Raw genomic sequence first — 19715 nt, 5'->3', positions numbered from 1 at the left:
AAACTAAAATTGGATTTGCCAAAATTTATAATATAATTTGAGTAAGAAATTGTAAGTAATGTTTAATCTAATGGTTACAAATGTGTAATAGCCAGTAGCTTTAAGCCTGATTATAAATTCTCTGACATATTTAATTTATTCACCAACTTATTTACAAAAATATATAATGTTTTAAAAATCAAAACAGTGATTAATATAATTTCTATTATTGTCTTCGCCTACTATTGCAAATTACCTGTCTTTCAATGGACCTTTGAAGTTTGGATCATACTGTTTGGGATTACCTATAAGAAAATAAAAATGCTGGATATAACAAAAATATTGATATCAGTACGGTAATAGCTTTATAGCAGCAATACGCCTATAGACTCTAATGTCACTCATAACAATCTGCTTTTTCTAAGTTACCTTTCAAAAAAACAAAAACAGTTACCTTTCATCCATATTGTTCCATTAAAATAGTTATAGAGATTCTGTAATCAAATGTAATATAAAGCTTTTAAGTGGAAATGGTATGTCAAATGTTATATATTTTATGTCTGAACGAAATATAGAAAAACTTCTCTGTAAACTGGAATTTGGACAAAACAATACCAAAACAAACAACACAATGACAGTCTAATTTGTTTTATATACAATGCCTAACAATGACATCTGCATTAAAGTTAACGTTTAGTTTTGTTTAAAGAAACCACTACAGTACATTGCTATGCATGTATTAATCAATGGCCATTAGATGTCAAACATTTGGTGGTTCTGACATAGTCTCAGAGGAATCCTGCTGTTTTCCCTTTAGCAGCTAAGGATCTTTTATATGCAATTTACCATAAACAGGACAACATATACCATGGCCTTTGATGTGTCAGCCATGGTACACTGATTGGGATGGGGGAAAATAATCAGAGAATGGGCCCACCGAGGAGAACCCATGAATGGAGCGAGGGAGCGGTGGACACATTGACAGGTAGGTGGGTGGATAAATGCATATATGCAAGGATCCAAGGATGCAAGGATGGATGAATGGATAGATAGATGCATGGATGTATCCAAGTATTGATTGAAATATCGGCGGATTGATTGATAGATTGGTGGATTGATTGATAGATCGGTGGATTGACTGATAGATCGGTGGATGGGTAGATGAATGTATGAGTGGTTCGATGAATCGACGGGTTAATGCATTTATTGGTGGTGGATGAATGGATGGATGGATGGATGGATGCATGCATGCATGCATGCATGCATGCATGGATGGATGAATGAATGAATGGATGGATTGATGGATGGATAATGGATGGATGATTGGATGGATGGGTGGGTGTTTTTCAAAATTAAGGCCATTTATGATAACTGATAACATTACTTACATTTTATTGTTTAGATTATCCATTTCCGTATACATCTGAAGTATTTCTGGTTTCTCTTTCTAATACCACAAAATGCATTTTTTATATTTTTAAAAATGCATAACATTAATGGAGTCGTGTTCTAGTAGACCTATTTTCTAGGATATTTCACTGTTTCAATGTCACAGACTCTTCTTTCACTCTGTTGTAACTTTATCCAAATGTGTTACAGGTTTGTAGATTAACTAAACTTAGTGTCCATGTTTTCCGAGTTGAGACTAGGGTCTGCTGTAGGTTGATTTTCCAAAAGGATTTGATTCTGTTTCCTGAAGCTTCACTGAACAGACTTTAAAGGTTTTTAATTTTAAAACATCAATAACATAATGGATAAAAGTGTTTTGTAAAAATTCAGAGTCCATCATAATGAAAAACATTTTATTATCTGATATTAATAACAGAAATTCCAAAGAAATAAGAAGAATTAACATTGAAGGATACGTAACATCTCAATATGCAGATGACACATATTTTGGATTGATCCCCTACATCTTTGAAAAGTATTTAAGATTATTAGACCAGTATGCTAATGTGTCTGGTTTAAAGACAAAAATTATTTGAATTGGATGAAAAATATTTTCAAAAGACTTATTTCATCATGTAAAGAAAACCCCAATCTATTAGGACAATTTTCTGCTAATCATGAACAAATCAGCATTAATATCTTTGAACAAAAGACTATTCAATTATAGCATTTTTGGGAGCAGAGAAGATAATTTTAAAAATCGGCTTAATATTTTGCTTTTGGGCCCCACCCATCATTCCGGGGGAATACTAGTATCAGAATGACCATAAAAAAAATAAAAATACATTTGTCAAGGCTTGACATTTATGGATTAAGAGAAGAAGACGATCTTAGCCCCCCCCCCCCCCCCCATTTGGGCACCACCCTTCAGGCTCCGGGGAAGGTGTGTGTGTGTGTGTGTGTGTGGGGGGGGGGGGGGTTAGAACAACCAAATTAACAATTTTGTTTCTCTATGAGTCAAATTTAGTTGGTAATGGTCTAATACATGTGAGGAATTTACAGTTAAAATGCATTTAAAAAATCAAATAACCAGGTCTTGATGAATTATCTCATATCATACACGTGTATACAAAAGTCATAATTATATATACCCGGTAACGTTACAGAATTTCATTTTATAATATTTTAATTTTATGCAAGTTGCAAGGATGTCACCGTAGCACCAATACTTTAGAAACGTTTCGCGTCTGTGTGGATGTTCAACTCCAGCAGAATATTCAGTTTCTAGACGATTTTAACATAACATTTAAAAAGTGCCATTTCATTGTTGTTGTTTTTGTTTTGTTTTGTTTTTGGGTTTTTTGTGGGGTCAACAAAGATGCATTGTTTTCTGATTTTATTTTGATAGATGGAAATCATCTGAAACACGTTACTGTGCGAGATATTGTTATTTTCAGTATCCGCACGAAAATTGAACCTGGACGAATACTTGACCTCTTATCGTACATTTTAAACATTTTATGATATTAAAGGGATATTCCTGAGTTTGCTGCATTGTAAGATATTTCCGACTATTAAAACATTTGTACGATTAAACTTGCATATTAAATATATGTTTTTATTTAGAATATCAGTGTCTGCATATTAAATGTGTTTCTGGTCGTCTTAATATTTGTAAGAAGCACAAACTGTATTTTGTCTTCAAATAATTTCGTACGTACGAAAAAAAATCTTTTAGGAAATAAAATGTAATTTAACCTAGTACAAATATTAGAACGATCAGAAATACCTTTAATATACAGCCACTAATATTTTATGCAAAAAAATATGATTGATATGTAATTACAGTCGTCAAAAGTCTCTCTTAGTCGATAACATCTTTAAAACTGCAACAAACTCATGAATGTCCCTTTAAATTTGAAGACATGCACGCAAATTGCAAGGATGTCATACTTCAGAAACGTTTCCCGTCTGTGTGGATGTTCAACTCCAGCAGAATATTCAGTTTCTAGATGATTTTAACATAACATTTAAAAAGTGCCATTTCATTATTGTTTTTGTTTTCAACACAAATGCATTGTTTTCTGATTTTATTTTGACAGCTAGAAATCATCTGAAACACGTTACTGTGCGAGATATCGTTATTTTTAGTATTCGCACGAAAACTGAACCCGGACGAATATCGGACCTCGTATCATACATTTTAAACATTTTATGATTTTAAATTTGTCTTGGATAAAAATTCTTTTTACTTTAATTTCAAAATTGGTTAACTTTATTCCAGGCAGCAGACGTATTAAAATATTAAGAGTATGTTATTCAGAAAGAAAGAAAAAACCCACTGAACTAATAATTAAACAATTATTTTTTATTACAGCCTAAAGATTCAATAAAAAAAAAACGTTAAAATAATGAGCAGAAATATTTGGTTCACAAGCCACATAATTAAAGATCATAAACCTATACTAATAATATGGTGGTGTCATTAAAAATAGAAATAGCCGTTTGCTGTGAATGACATGTGACCGCAACAAGTTGATACTAATGCTGCAATTTCATTGGTGTAACTTAAATATTAACACCATTCAAACATTAACTAAGCACCAGCTAATACTAACCAATCAGGGACAAGCTTTCAAACATATATCACAAAGTTATGAACATGCACAAATTATGTAAAAATACCGGCCTCGGTGGTGTCGTGGTTAAGCCATCGGAAATGAGTCTGGCAAGCACTGGGTTCGCATCCCGGTACCGGCTCACACTCAGAGCGAGTGTTTTCAACCACTCAGTGAGTAGGTGTAAGACCACTACACCTTCGTTTCTCGCACTAACCACTATCCCACTGTCCTGGACAGACAGCTCAGATAGCTGAGGTGTGCGCCCAGGAAAACGTGCTTGAACCTTAATTGGATATAAGCACGAAAATAAGTTAAAATGAAATGAAAATGTAAAAATTCCAAAATTCGTCCCCGAAGAATCGTGTATTCTTGTGATTCTATACCCGATGGAGAAAAATCGCCAGAAACCGAATATTAATAGCATCCCTTATTATATAGAAAAAATACACTGAAAAAGGTATTGTTATACAGTATTTATTAATGAAAATGGGCAGTTTATGGCAGGTTATGGACAAATGACAATATTATTAGCTAAATACATGGTTGACTAGGAAAAACCAAACGTATGTTCTTAAATCGATAATATATACTCTTCCAAAAAAGTAGGGGAACTCTAATAAGAATTTACAATTGCTTTCGTCTGGCCGTTCTTTGGACAAGTACAGCTGTCATCTTTTTCTGAACGATAACCATTAAAAACGAGAACAAAGGTAGTACCTGGCAGTGACTAAAGGTAGTCCACAATCATGTCTGGCCAGGATTTGAAAGTGGGAGGAGTAAGATCATTGATGGGAATTATGCATACTACTCATATAGCAGCTACTATGCTGCATTATATTTCCCTGGGCAAAAGCCATGTTGGTGTCTGGGAAAGAAGCTGGATATTGTTTCTTAACAAAGACTCTTACGATATTCTGCTGACACCTAGCTCATCACAAACAACCCGTGGTTAGCTTGTGATCAGCCACTCCATATTATACAGTGCACATCCAGTATTTGTTCTCTTCAAAATCAATAACATTGCAACAAATAATTATTATCCTTTTTGTCTTTGTTGTTTTCTGTTAATTTGTCAAATTTGATTTGTTATTTAATCATCACCGTATTGTTGGCATCTTTTTCTGTAGTAGTTACAGATGGTTGTTGAGATTTAAAAGTAATATTCTTCATGATTCGCAACTTTCTGCATTCGCTACACCAAGTTTAGTAAATCGTTGCCCATGTGCATTTCTCGAAATGTTGTATGTAGCCAAATAATGCTGTATCTACACCCACCGCTCACTAGCATAAACTTGACATATCACCTGTCGTCTTGGAGGATCTGTAATGGACTTCCATGATTAGTCCGAGTACTGTGACTTTAAGAGAGCTAGACGGACATACTGTGACTTTAAGAGAGCTAGACGGACATACTGTGACTTTAAGAGAGCTAGACGGACATACTGTGACTTTAAGAGAGCTAGACGGACATACTGTGACTTTAAGAGAGCTAGACGGACATACTGTGACTTTAAGAGAGCTAGACGGACATTTGGAAAGTTATACGCTCTTATTACAGTCAGCGACCAAACTATGTAATTTTATTTCAATCGCTGCCCACCAAAGAGTAGTCAAAGCATTCCTGGTTTAATACCACAACAATCCTATGTTTGACATCAAATACATTTACTTCGATCATTTTCGAGTTCCTTCATGTAAAAAACAAATCTAAATATTAATCACTAATATACAGACTCCACAGACCCGACAGCACCCACATTCAGCTAAGCTTCGGCAAACTCCGGACAGCAGAATTACATAGCTTGGTATCTGAATGTAATGAGAGCGTATAACCTTCCTAATGTCCGTCTAGCTCTCTTACAGTCAGAGTACTCGGGCTATTCCATGATCTGATCCATTAGCATTGTAGTGTGTTTTTCAGGGATCCATCGACACCTTTCGTTCAAACAACACAAACAAACCAGCAGGGATTCAGAACTTTTGATTATTTCTCATCTCTGCATAAAATAACTCATGTTTTGGCTATTAATACCAAACATACGATAATAGGAACCGGTAAACTGTTTCAAGGAATCCTTCCCCCATTTTCTGTACCTTGGAAGTGAACTACATGTATATTTAGGAGATCCACATTTCAGTGATGAGTGCATCCATGTGGTCATTCCTCCAAGGTGTGGCGGTGTCGATTTTGTGTTTGATTATTTACTAATTTATCAAAGTGTATCTGATGCCTGGTTCTATTGCAGACTCGAAACGGCAATTTGTGGAGAAACATTCTTACTTTCCATATTGCTAAACAATCTGAGCCTGCTGATAGGTGATAAAATAGGTTTGTATATTATTAAGTAGCATATTATACCCTGTTTAACCTTTCCCCCTTCAGTTCCCATATCTTGTTTGCATGAAAAAAAAGTGGAGATAAAACATAACATTTTTATATAATTTATAAATCGAATAGTTGATCAGTTTTCCGGAAAACAAATAGAGAGAGAAATCCCACAAAAAGAATTCATTATTATAATTTACGAAACAACTACTAGATAATTGATAAACTTCCACTTGATTTATATTCATCAACAACTATTTTCCGATAAAAGTCTCAACATGCAGACATATTTTTAACACACTCAGTCTAGGTATCGTGTTGGTTTTTTATGTGAATTTGTTTGTGAATTTGTTTGTATACTAGATGTCACATCTAATACTATTTCTCTATTTATGACGGCCATTTTGAGTAACATTCTATCTGATTATTAATCTGCAACAGAGGTGAGCCAATATATATGCAAGGTAAACACATTAAGGGGATATGAAAAATGTTTGGTGAACACATTAGAAAAGTTAACCATTTTAGCGGCCATTTTGAATGATGAGCAATATGGCGGTCATCTTAAATTGTGAAATTTATTTGATTGAATTGGCCATCCTTAAATTGATATTTAAATCGCTAGAATTTTTTTTTTAATCTACCAATATTTATCTCTATAAGGGAGTTTTCGTGCTGACGCAAACAATTGGTGGCCCGGGGTGTCATGTTGAGCACATTTTATAAAACAAATAACCGGTCTCGGTGGTGTCGTGGTTAAGCAATTGGACATAAGGCTGGTAGATACGCAGCCCGGTACCGGCTTCCACCCAGAGTTTTAACGACTCGATGGGTAAGACCACTAAGCCCTCTTCTCTCTCGCTAACCACCAACAACTGACCCAATGTCCTTGACAGACAGTCCATATAGCTGACGTATGTACCCAGGACAGCGTGCCTGAATCTTAATTGGATATAAGCACGAAAATAAGTTGAAATAAAATGAAAATCAAAAAAGGTTTGCACGATATGATTCCTTGGGAAAACCATCATTTATAGTCAACTTAAAGTGACTATTCTGTCAAACGACACCTAATCGGACTCGAAATATTGGGTAAGTTAACAACCCATCGTATTTAACAACGACCTACACGTTATCAGCAACTGCCTGCAACCTGGCAAGGTTATCCACCTAGGTTGTGATCCTAGATATATGTAGATATGATTTTAGGTGGCAAACCTTTTACCGGGTTAATTTTTTTAAAATGATTTTGTCCCCTTTTTAAATACGGTTATATGGCGTATGACATATGGTTATGGACCACACAGTGAGAGAGAAAAAAAAACAAGCACACACAGACACACACACACACACACACACACACACACACACACACACACACACACACACCAAAAAACCCACATTACAATAAGAATTGTCACATTATGTAAGTAACCTTTGTTGCCGTAAATATGGCCAAATACTGCTTTTGTAAGTTGTACATTAATCTGGGTACTAATTTTTAAAATACTTTCTCCACGACTTCATGCGCAAGATTTGGCGCTAGACACCTGTAACTTTATTATCAACTGTATTCTTTATTACGATCAACAAATTTCAACTTACCATGTTCGTTCGCTTCATTTTGATTCGATGCGTTTTCTTGATCTTCAATTTTATTTCCACCGCCCATAATGAAAACACATGAACTAACCTAGCCTAATGTAACTTCAAACATTAACAAAGTGTATATAGGTCCTGCTGTTCTGCTATACTCCACCAATGTTGTTCTCGATTAAATCTACAGATATAAGACGAGCGTTCACAATGTCTGAATATTTTGAACGCAATATGTAAAATGATTAATTCGAAAATCGACAGATTTTGTTTATGCGCTGTCTGAAATGAATAGGCCAGTATATTGTGTAACTGATTTGTATATAAAAACTGTAAAACAACGTCGTCACGTGATTCGTTACACCCAATCTAACAATATGCTTTTGACAATTATTTTCAAAATAGTAAAGACTCTTTTTTTTGTTTTGTTTTTAAATTCGGTTTTGTTTTGACCCGCTGTCTTGTTTTGACATCCGAAAGTTCAACCATGACAGACATACGTGCATGTATGTACCTATAAATATATATATACAATGGGTTGTATTGCGATATGGGTGTCCTGTATCACGATATATTATTTATAGCAGCGCAGAGGCGGATCTGGGGGGGGGGGGGGGGGGGGGGGGGGGCAGGGCCCCATAATTTTGCGACGGTTAAAATTTTATTATATATTAATTTTCATATTTTACGATCCCCTCCAAACCTCCCCCAAAGTTCCATTGGCAATCCGCCTCATATCATTCCCCCCCCCCCCCCCCCCCCCCCATCGGTTTTCTGGATCCGCCACTGCACCGTCAACCGATTGTAAGGAAGGTAACAAAATAAAGAAGATGCATGAAGCAACCCCAAAAAACCCTTATGTCTGTATGAAATGAACCTAATCCCAAGCTTAAGACTGTTGGCTGGAGATTAGTTGTGCAGTAAAGTGTTTGACGAAAGATACATTTCTGCTTGGGAATCTGTGAATTGTTAACAAAATAGCCATCTGGATAATAACATACATTGAAAAAAAAACACCCAGTAATAAAAAGACAAAGGCCTGTGATCAAAACGCTATGAAAGAGGTTGGATAGATGTTTTATGACCAGTGAGAACAGATTATAATTATACATGATGGGTCACTGTCATTTGAAACAATCAGTGAGATCCCAGAGGTCGACGAGTCTCCTGTGTGTGACCCATTATACACGATTTGTATCATACCTGGCATGTGGCCATGTGGTTTTCCGTAATATGTCAACCTGTGGGATTGTATCGTTAATATGTTTAGTTGACAAACGAACCAGCCTCGGTGGTGTCGTGGTTAAGCTATCGGACATAAGGCCGGTAGGTACATGGTTCACAACCCGGTACCGGCTCCTACCAAGAGCGAGTTTTAACGACTCCATTGGGTAGGTGTAAGACCACTACACCCTCTTCTCTCTCACTAACACCTAACCCACTGTCCTGGACAGACAGCCTAGATAGCTGAGGTGTGTTCCCAGGATAGCGTGTTTGAACCTTAATTGGATATAAGCATGAAAATAACTTAAAATGAAAATGAATGGCAGATGATGATCCATAAATGAAGAACTGCCATTCCATTTAAACCTGTAGAAATGGATCCCGTTTTAGCTTGCCGGTTGTATAAAACTAAGGCCCTGATTGAACGGACTTTTGAACTCTAAACGACAATAATTAAAAATCGTATCTCTGTTGATATTTATGTGATCCAAGCATCAACAAAGTCATAAACAATGGCTTGTTATTCATTTAATGCACTTGGGATTGGTGTAAACAAGTATGAACTTTTTAATGTACGATTTGCCCCGACATTGTTTTAGAATTGACATTACGTTTGGTTTATAAACATTAAACTTCCTCAGAGGAATAAAATAACATACTGCAATTGAACTAAAAAGATATCAATAATAGATGAACAAATTCAAAACAACACAAGGTTAGAAACTAAGAGAACCGATCATGTAAATCAAGTAATAAAAGAGTTTGGAAAGCTAAGTCCGTGATGCCAAATTGAGTTAAATTCCTGTGAGCAACTTTGTCCTCGAGCGACATCTACCGGGACATATGCCAAATTGAGTTAAATCTGTGAAGCTAGAGGGATGTGGAAATCAGAAATTACCAACTCTCACTTAATATGCAAGTTAAAATCATTAACAATGTGTCTATTTTCATTACAGAGTTGTCAATCATCTGGTGAGGTTATTTTTGTAATTTGAAGGTATCTTGACATTGAAATTCAAGATGGCCGTGATCCACCGAACTGATAAATGAAAACGGCTGGACCTCTACAAATATTTGGATTAAATCATACGTGAAGCTTCTGTGTGCACAAACAGTAGAATGCGCAATCCATTCGTTAGATCTATTACTTTAAATTTAATAATATTATTTTCTTTACAATTTGAGGCCATTATGATCATCATATCCAAGATGGCCGTTGTTCTCCATATTTAAAATGAGAACATGCTGCGGCCCTTGAACTAACTGTGATATAATAATAAATGAGGTTTGTATTTCCATTAAAAATGGGATTCACAATCGTTTTATTGGGCCGTTTTTACAATTTGATGCCATTTTGACCGTGGACTCTAATATGGAGGACTTTGTATCTGTATTCAAACACTGGAAAGCGCAATATATTTCAAAATAATTTTATGTCCTCTCGAACTGTAAATTCAAGGAACAAAAGTAATGTACTATAGGTTATAACTAAGACCTAGTCTATCTCACAAAACTGAACAGATTAGATGCCGATGCTGAACTAACATCTGTTATACCCCCTTCACACTGAAGGATGTTCCCACTGCGTTCTGGGCTTTTTTTTCATGGACGCAGCGAGATCTTCATTGACGTAGCTGTGGTGTGATGGGGGTATTACCGTATGCGTACTAGATGTTCGTCAGAGTGCTAGGCAGGTGTAGCGAATGGCACGCTTTTCCACTGTTAAGGGCAGTGCTAGTTTCAGAGGTAGTACATTTCTCAAATACAGTCATTATGATAACCAGAGATACGACAGTTATAATTACTATCAGGGCCCGTGCTTATAAAACTTAAAGTCTAGACTTTTAATAAAGTCCAGACTTTAACGTAATGCTATTTGAATGGCGTTGCCATAACGTTAAAGTCTTAGACTTTAAGGTTTATAAGCACGGGGCCAGATCCAGTCGTGACGTGTACTATACTATAGTGAAATGGCGATAATTGAGGTCGTTATAGTGATCTCAATATGTTTTGACCTTTCCTGTAGATGTTATGACATGTGATGAATTGACTGTCTGACCAACATTTAATTCTGCAGGCTTAATCTCAATCCAAGCGAATTCCTCGATATAATTCAATATGAGGTTGAAATAGCCTAGCCTACTATCACACAAAAATAAACTGCAGTAATATTCACACGTTTTCCAATGGAAATGAACAAGCAACGAAAGTATTTTTTTTCATTTTCTTTAATAAATATACATGTATTATAATAAAAAATTATTACAGATATTCCCAATAGGTGTAGTATTGTTATAACGATTTAACCCTAATCTGACTAAATTATTTCTACTATATTATACCGATATTACAAATGAGGTGAAGACAAAATGTCCACGGGTAAAATGTCAACGGTCAAAATGTCAAAAACAAAATATCAACCATTAATGTCAAATGTCAACCCTGACAAGTGGTAATGACCAACAAGAGATTAAAGTTTTACTGCATTTAAATGTTTTAATTATTACATTATCATTGAAAATGCTTCTTACATTGGAAGTTGTTAAGGGGTGAAATAATCTTAGTAGTTAAAACAAACCCACAAAACATGAATAATTAAAGTATTCTCCTTATTGTTGGTTGTACTCCTTAATAGTCAGCATATCTTTAATGAAAAAACTGAGATACTGGCATTTTGTTTTAGATCAGCCACGCTGTTCCCTCATTGAGAAAATCACTATACACGTTTACTGCAACGTATGCAAACAGTGTTTTGATTGGTGACATTGATGTTTATTGAGTATAATCTTTTTATATCCACACACACACACACACACACACACACACACACACACACGCATACATATATACATATTAAATTTTACAATATAAACTTTTATTATTTATTTTTGCAAAGTATAATCCAAATTAAATTATCTTTTTTGTGTGTGTCTGGATACTAATTTAATGCTTGACATTTTGTCCGTTGACATATTGACTATTGACATTTTGTTCTACATCCTAATTAAAATAACAAAATCCTTTACCATACTCACTTTGTTTATACTGGATTATTATAACCACGAGTATGGTAAAGGTTTTTTGTTATTTTAATTATGGTAGTCTTTACAAAAATAATTTCCTGTATGTGTACCCCCTACCCCCCCAAAAAAAAAACCCCACAACAACAACCCCCCCCCAAAAAAAAACCCCAAAAAAACAAACAAAACAACAACCAACAACGGTACTTTGGTAAGCAACAACAAAACACCCAATCATTAACAAACAATAGTTTGAGTAAGCAGTTCTTTGTAGTGTACGTCTTGGTACCCCTCAATATGTCGTGACTGCACATGTGTGTACAACTGATCAGAAAAATAAATCATTTGAGCAAGACGTACATTGTTTTATTGGCCAGGCTGCCACTGACAGTGCCCAATTTCACAAAACATCGTAAGCCTAGTTTTGCACGTAAACGTAAATCTACGACTAAACCACAATTCTTATTACTATTATACTTATAGTTCAACAAATATAGTTAGAAAAACACATATTTTATTTTCTTTTGTCCTTAAAATACTCCAGCTTCCGTAATGATGTAATTTCTGCGTGAAACATACGCCAAACACGTGTAAACGTACGATCGGTAGAACTGCTTATACCAGACGTAAACTTACGATGTTCAGTGAAATCGGCCTCTGTCCCTGATGATCAGTGTTAGTCTGGTTTGGCAGGCACTTTAAAGTTCTTTCAAGTTCTAAACGGCTCTTTACAGGGACGGGCGCAGGATGTTTTCAGGAAGGGCGGAAAACATTTTAAAAAGGGCACATACAGTATTCAGGAATGGGTGCAATGTTTAAAAAGATCACCTGCAACATTCAAAAGTACACCAACATGTTTTTTTCATATATGGCAATATTTCCCCAAAATACCAAGCCATCGATGATATTACATGTCCCTCACTAAACTCAGATAAATTAATTATATTCATTTGCTATATACTGGATTGTTCAGGGTACTTCGAAATTCGACGGGGTGGGGATGTACCCTAACACCCTCCTCCTGGATCTGTGCCTGCATTTGCTGTCAACTGTGTTGCCAACTACCACTTACAATGTTAACATAATAACCCATGTATTTCACATTTTGCGATTCATCAATATATCTTTTGGCAAGACATGGCATATATACCGCCCTCAGTGTTGCAGTGGTTAAGCCATCCAACTACAGGCTGGTAGGTACACAGCCCTGTACCGGTTCCAACCCAGAGCGAGTTCTTAGGGCTCAATGGGTAGGTGCAAGGCAACTACACCCTCTTCTCTCTCACTAACCAACTAACAACTAACCCACTGTCCTGGACAGACACCCCAGGACAGCGTGCTTGAACCTTAATATATGTTGAAATGAAATGAAATCAATGGCATGGTATTTCCACCACTCATAAATGTGCCCACCCTCTATATTTATATTGTCAGAAATAATCTATACTATTATTATAGACCACCTTGGTGAATAAGTATATATACATCTGTACCAGCAGACATATGCAGATTAAATTATAATTCTAGAATAATGGTATTATCGCGTATGCTTGATTTAAATGTATGTACAGTAATAGTAACATTAAAATATAAGTAATATTACAAAAACTGTTTATAAACAGAATTCGACGACAATTGGGAATCCTGGTTAATAGTTCTAGAAGGTCACAACTGAGACACTTAGTACTTTTGTTTTATATATAATTTTAAGTATGACGCCAGTTTGGAAGTATATCTATAATTTCATTTTTACTTTTCTCCTTTCAATCTTCTTTTTATTTCCACTGTCACTGCTCCTTTTTTATATATTAGTATATTGTTTGCTATGTACTTTGTAAGGTAGTGAATTCATGGCCTCAACCCTGACACTATCATAACATATTTCTGGGGCAATAAACTATTTATTTATTTTTAAAAAAAAACACCCAAAAAACCCCACATACTATAATAGTAGGTACTAGGCAAAGTTTTAGCAGAATAAAAAAATTATAACTATATAATTATCTTGAAGCAGATTGTAATGGGTTTTTTTAAATTAAATTATTAGATGTACATTTGTCACATAATGTCACATTCCTGGGCATCATTCCCCATGCGATCTTATTTCTAAGATCACCTTAAGTGCATGATGTAGTGCTAAGATCGCATTGTGGAATGGGGCCATGGTATTCAAAATGATATAATATTTGCTTATAGCATATTTTTATAAATGCAGTACATTGAATCGCGGATAAAATAACCATGTTATGAAAATACATTTTTTTGTCAAGTAACATAATAAACTATCAAATGATTAGTTTCTTAATTTGCTGTGTGATACCAGTGGCATGTTCAAGAGGCTGAGACAATTTAACTGGTACCATCGTTCTTCTGTCACATCACATTCATCTAACATTCGGCACAAAAACCAGTCTAGTGATCCACTGCAATCGCTTGTTCCCCACCCCCCTGAACATTTCATCAGTCATATGTAGAATGCTGTACAGCATATAGGTGACATTTTCAATTAAATTCAATACTTTATTAACCATGAGAGTTTATATACATATATCACAATTTACAGGCATAATGGAAGGTGTTATCAAACAAATAGAGAAGAATATATGAAAATATGTGTAGAACTGTATAAAATTTGACAAAGTGTCAGATTCTCCTCTTTTGAACATTTTGTATAAATATTTTCCCAATATTTTGTTTACAATATAAGTAGATAATATTGTATTAATTTAAACATTGGTGGATGGATTCTATAACATTTCATACTATCATATCTCACGAGTCGCGCTTGCGCGACGAATGTGATATGATTGCAAACTTCACGAGATGAGATATAAATCATATTTGACAAAAACACATGAAATTTTCTATTTATTATATAACTTTTGGCAATTTACCTTTATTTTTAAAATGCCAGCAGCAAAATAGTTCCGGCTTTCTTACAGTGAACATAACACTTTCTACAGTGACGATAACACATTTTAGAGTGAAGTAGTGAAATTTTCACTCTAAAATGTGCTAAGGTCACTTAGTGACTAATAACACTTTTATTTCACTGATATTTTAAGATTTTTCACTAAATGCTATATAATAATACCGGTAATCTCTGTGGAATGCATTTCTTTTAATATAATGCTGGTTCTGACATAAGAACATATATATCTTTTTTTTTTTTTTTAAATCACAATTTACATTCATATCACAGTTATATTTTTGGTTAACAGTGCATAATCAATACAAGATGCAAAGACAAAGACTCTGATGCGAAGGGCAATCAGGTTGGTCAATTGAGTTAGGTATTACGACACTCTTATATTACACATGATCTGTACAATATTTTACAATATAAATGCAGCAATATGTTAAAGCTATTCACAACTTTTGATATGTAATGTTAACATCAGATTACATAAAAATACATAACCAACACTGAAGTAAGACACAGTATCGTAACAGTTATATGGTAACTGTTGCCATATATTAAAGAGACTGTCCTGAATTTGCAGCCATTGTAAGATATTTGCGATAACAGAACCTTGTTGGCGACTACTATTTCATACTAAATACATTTTCTTGTTTAGAATACCAGGTGTTTGTATATCAAATGTGTTTACGGTTGTATGCTAATGTTTGTAGCACTCAGTTTTTACTTTAATTTATGATATATATGTGAGAATGATAAAGAATAATCATTAGACACAAAATAGCCAAAGTTTAAAGCCATAGTAAACATTTCCTTCCTTTCCAAGGATAATTTTAACAAAGCCAACATTGCATAAATCACTAACAAAATGGTGATGAAATCAGGTGTCATGAAAGATGAGCATATCCTGTTCTACTGATAACACTCATCAAGTAACTCTAAAAATGGTAAAATGAGTAAGTGATATGTTAATAGGCAACACATCTAACAAGTTATAAAATCTTCTAACAATCATTCTATTCCCTAGCATTTGATAACAGAACTCTACTACAATTAGAGTATTATATATCAACATGTTTTTACTATCACACTGTCTTTGATTTTTTGCTGTGACCACTTTGATAAAGTTGTGGGACCATAGTTCACACAGTTCCGCATCAGTTCAATCTTTTCCAGACGGTTCCTTAAACTTATTCTTCTTGCCCATCAAGGACATCATGGATTTACTCATGAAGTACGGCTTCTCTGGACTTCCATCATGTTTTTCCAGATCTTCCACTGTACAGAAAAACAAACACATGAAGCATTCACAATGAACACAAATAGCAACCCCCCACCCCCACCCCAATGAGGCAAGCTATTGCTAACAAGCATTTTATATCAACACTACTTCAATACGAAATAAGGAATGAGTGTTTTGGGGGTGATAGATGGTTAATTAAATCAACAGACCACGAACTGATGTGACATTTTAAAACTTTTATGGAATACAGATAATATATATCATGTCATATTTTGATCATTCAATATTTTAAATGTCAATAGGAATAATTAATGTCTTGTAAAATTAACAAATATGTCAATGTCATTCAACAGATATAATTGATGTCTTGTAAAATTAACAAATATGACAATGTCATTCAACAGATATAATTGAAGTCTTGTAAAATTAGCAAATATGACAATGTCATTCAACAGATATAATTGAAGTCTTGTAAAATTAGCAAATATGACAAAGTCATTCAACAGATATAATTGATGTCTTGTAAAATTAACAAATATGACAATGTCATTCAACAGATATAATTGAAGTCTTGTAAAATTAACAAATATGTCAAAGTCATTCAACAGATATAATTGAAGTCTTGTAAAATTAACAAATATGACAATGTCATTCAACAGATATAATTGAAGTCTTGTAAAATTAACAAATATGTGAATGCAGAGCTGGTTTATCCTAGCAGCACATGCTATTGGCCCTGCTCTTCAGGAGGGCCAGTGGTGATGTGTACATTTAATTTCCCACTGTCACTTTCCCCTTCTCCCTGAGGGTGTTGCAAAATATATATCCTGGGAAGGGGGCCCTGCTGGTATTTGTGTTACAGGCCCTGCCGATCCTTAAAACTGGCTCTGTATGAATACCACAAACTGTGACAAGGAAACAAGAGACAGCAGGAATAACTAGGTACAAGAAGTAGGGTAAAATGATAAAATAAAATGTTGATAATACTCACAGAAACACAGGTATATGACAAGGAAACAAGACACTTCAGGAATAACTGGGTACAAAAAGTAGGACAAAATGATAAAATAAAATGTTATTAATACTCACAGAAACACAAGTATATAGTGGCCACTGCCATACTGTACACACTGAAGAAGGCACATGAGACGAGGTAAGCAGTTACTGTTAAGATCTGAAAAAAGAAACAAGTTGGCTTACTTAAGAAATCATCAGTTATAACCCTGAAGAAAAACTTTTAAAAAATGAGGAAAACTTTAAATGACTTTTGATAGGTTTCAGTGTAATTTTTATTCATCTCCAAGGAGTATTCAAAAAGCTTCACAAATAAGTTCACATCAAACCTTTAAAGCTATTTCTTGCTATAATATGCCATTCTTTGGATACAGATGCTACCTAATCTAAGTTTTGTTTTAATGAATTAATTTGCCACTGAAATAAGAAATGTAGAATGCCTTATATGTTTAGTGAAACAATATGTTTTAATAAATGGTGACAATCTTGTTGTTGTTTATGGCAAATCACCATATACATTGATAACAAAAACACAAAAACTAGGAAATGATGTTACTTGAAGGCAAGAATGTAGCTTTAAGTAATGTGAAAGAAAACTTCCTACACTAACTTTATAAAAAAGCAACGTATAAGAATAAGAATAATTTATTTGCATAACACCCGCATATGGGAAGATCAAAAATAACAATATGAATCTGGCAATAAATATACTGTCCACTTATATTAAAATCTTCTAAACATGGTAACAGCATATGCATTATTTGCAAACATAAACATTTTGTCAATATTTTACAAATGAAAACAATAATAAGAAATGCTCCTATTGGATCACTGATAATTTAGTCTTAACAACAATTATTTATATAATGCTTAAAGCATACCTATGTTATGGTACATTTAATCATTCTGTAATATTTATTAAAATGGAACTTGGAAATGTAAGCACACAACAAGTTACAGGGTACTTACTATGACCGGGGTTAGGTAAAAGTTGAGCTCTGGTTTGTAAGATGTCAAGAAAGGAATCTGTCCATCAAACCAGAAAAATGCTCCTGTAACTGAAACCACAAATATGATGACATTAATTAATATGTTCTATATTCCAGAAATATGATGACATTAATTATTATGTTCTATATTCCAGAAATATGATGACATTAATCAATATGTTCTATATTAAAGCTGGAATTTCCTGTGTATGTTTTACTGTTTAAGCATGTAGAATAGATTACCAATTTCTGTTTTTCCCCACATAAGGTACCATTCTTTGATTTCTTTGATGTCTGGTTTATAATGTAGGTCACATTCAAAAGCAGTTTTAGTGAAATTGAATCTTTGTTATTGCACACAACTGCAGAATTGGGCTGGATGTATCCCAATGGTTGAGGGCTCATCCGAGGTGTGATGGCTTGCAGGATCAATCACTCTCAATGGACTAGGATTTTTTTCCCATTCCAACAAGTGCCACATGACAGGTACATCAAAGGCCATGATATGTACTATTCTGTCTGCTGCTTTATTGTTAAGGGTAGCTTCTGTAACAGCATGCAGTGGGTTCCTTTCTTTCTTTCTATGTGGAAACATGTTTTTCCAAATAGCTGTAGTTCACAAAACGTTAAGGAGTAGTTAAATATTCCTTTCCTTTTTACGAAAATTCCCCAGATTTTATTACCCATATCTTGGTTTCTATCAAAGTTTCTATCTCCATGTAAGAGATTTTATTACCCATATGGTTAGACTATCTTGATTCCTATCAAAGTGTTAGGTCACAGTAGAAAGTCAAGACATAACACCTAAATGTCATACGATGATATCATATGATTAACACACTATGACTTAACAGAAAGGTCAGTCAAATGAGTTCACTGATATAAATTAAAATTAATTATGGTTAATAAACAGAATATTAAACTCACTACAATTTCATATCATGACCCTTGTAAAATAATTTTCAGTTGGAACATAAACATGATATGAAATGGAAGCTTGTTCAATATCCTTAAAATATGTATAGTGTACAAAAGGATTTTATAACATTCATGAGAAAGAGAGTATATATACATATATATATATTTATCATATAATATCTTACATTTTCAGTGCAATCAAAGTATGTGATATTTTTCAAATCACATACTTTATGAATTTGATAACTTTGCAAATTAGATGTAAATTAGTCGAGGTCTCGGCACTAGGTTTATTGACATTTAAGCAAACGTACTTGGGTGACACTCCATGATTGACGTATGCATTAATAATCATCAAATAAAAACATTTCAATGGCAATTTGACACTGAAAGCTGTCCAGCATTCAGAAAACAAAAAACGTTAGGCATAACTTTATTTTGCTGTAAGGACATCCAAAATGATGTCATTAGAGTTT

General features: G+C 34.3%; 2 protein-coding genes across 4 annotated transcripts in view; both read right to left on the bottom strand.

Moving 5' to 3' along the window:
• Positions 1 to 8175, bottom strand: part of LOC121384499 (choline transporter-like protein 4) — a 52571-nt gene extending 44396 nt beyond the window's left edge. For all 3 annotated transcript variants that reach the window (XR_005959401.1, XR_005959400.1, XM_041514907.1), the window contains exons 1-2: positions 7921 to 8175; positions 236 to 284 (exon numbers count right to left, since the gene is read on the bottom strand). Coding sequence is in view for 1 of the 3 variants with exons in the window: in XM_041514907.1 (XP_041370841.1) it covers positions 236 to 284; positions 7921 to 7987 (116 nt within the window). In the remaining 2 variants the exon portion in view is untranslated. The remainder of the gene's footprint in view (positions 1 to 235; positions 285 to 7920) is intronic.
• A 7080-nt stretch (positions 8176 to 15255) lies between these two features.
• The window catches only part of LOC121384393 (choline transporter-like protein 2), a 33915-nt gene continuing 29455 nt past the window's right edge, over positions 15256 to 19715 (bottom strand). Inside the window, exons 20-22 of the mRNA XM_041514776.1 lie at positions 18302 to 18390; positions 17408 to 17492; positions 15256 to 16353 (exon numbers count right to left, since the gene is read on the bottom strand). Coding sequence (XP_041370710.1) covers positions 16238 to 16353; positions 17408 to 17492; positions 18302 to 18390 — 290 coding nt within the window. The 3' untranslated portion in view covers positions 15256 to 16237. The remainder of the gene's footprint in view (positions 16354 to 17407; positions 17493 to 18301; positions 18391 to 19715) is intronic.

Source organism: Gigantopelta aegis, chromosome 10 (assembly GCF_016097555.1).
Source record: "Gigantopelta aegis isolate Gae_Host chromosome 10, Gae_host_genome, whole genome shotgun sequence".
Lineage (NCBI taxonomy): Eukaryota > Metazoa > Mollusca > Gastropoda > Neomphalida > Peltospiridae > Gigantopelta > Gigantopelta aegis.
Note: the sequence above shows the minus strand (reverse complement) of the source record. Positions and strands in the feature narration are given on the sequence as shown.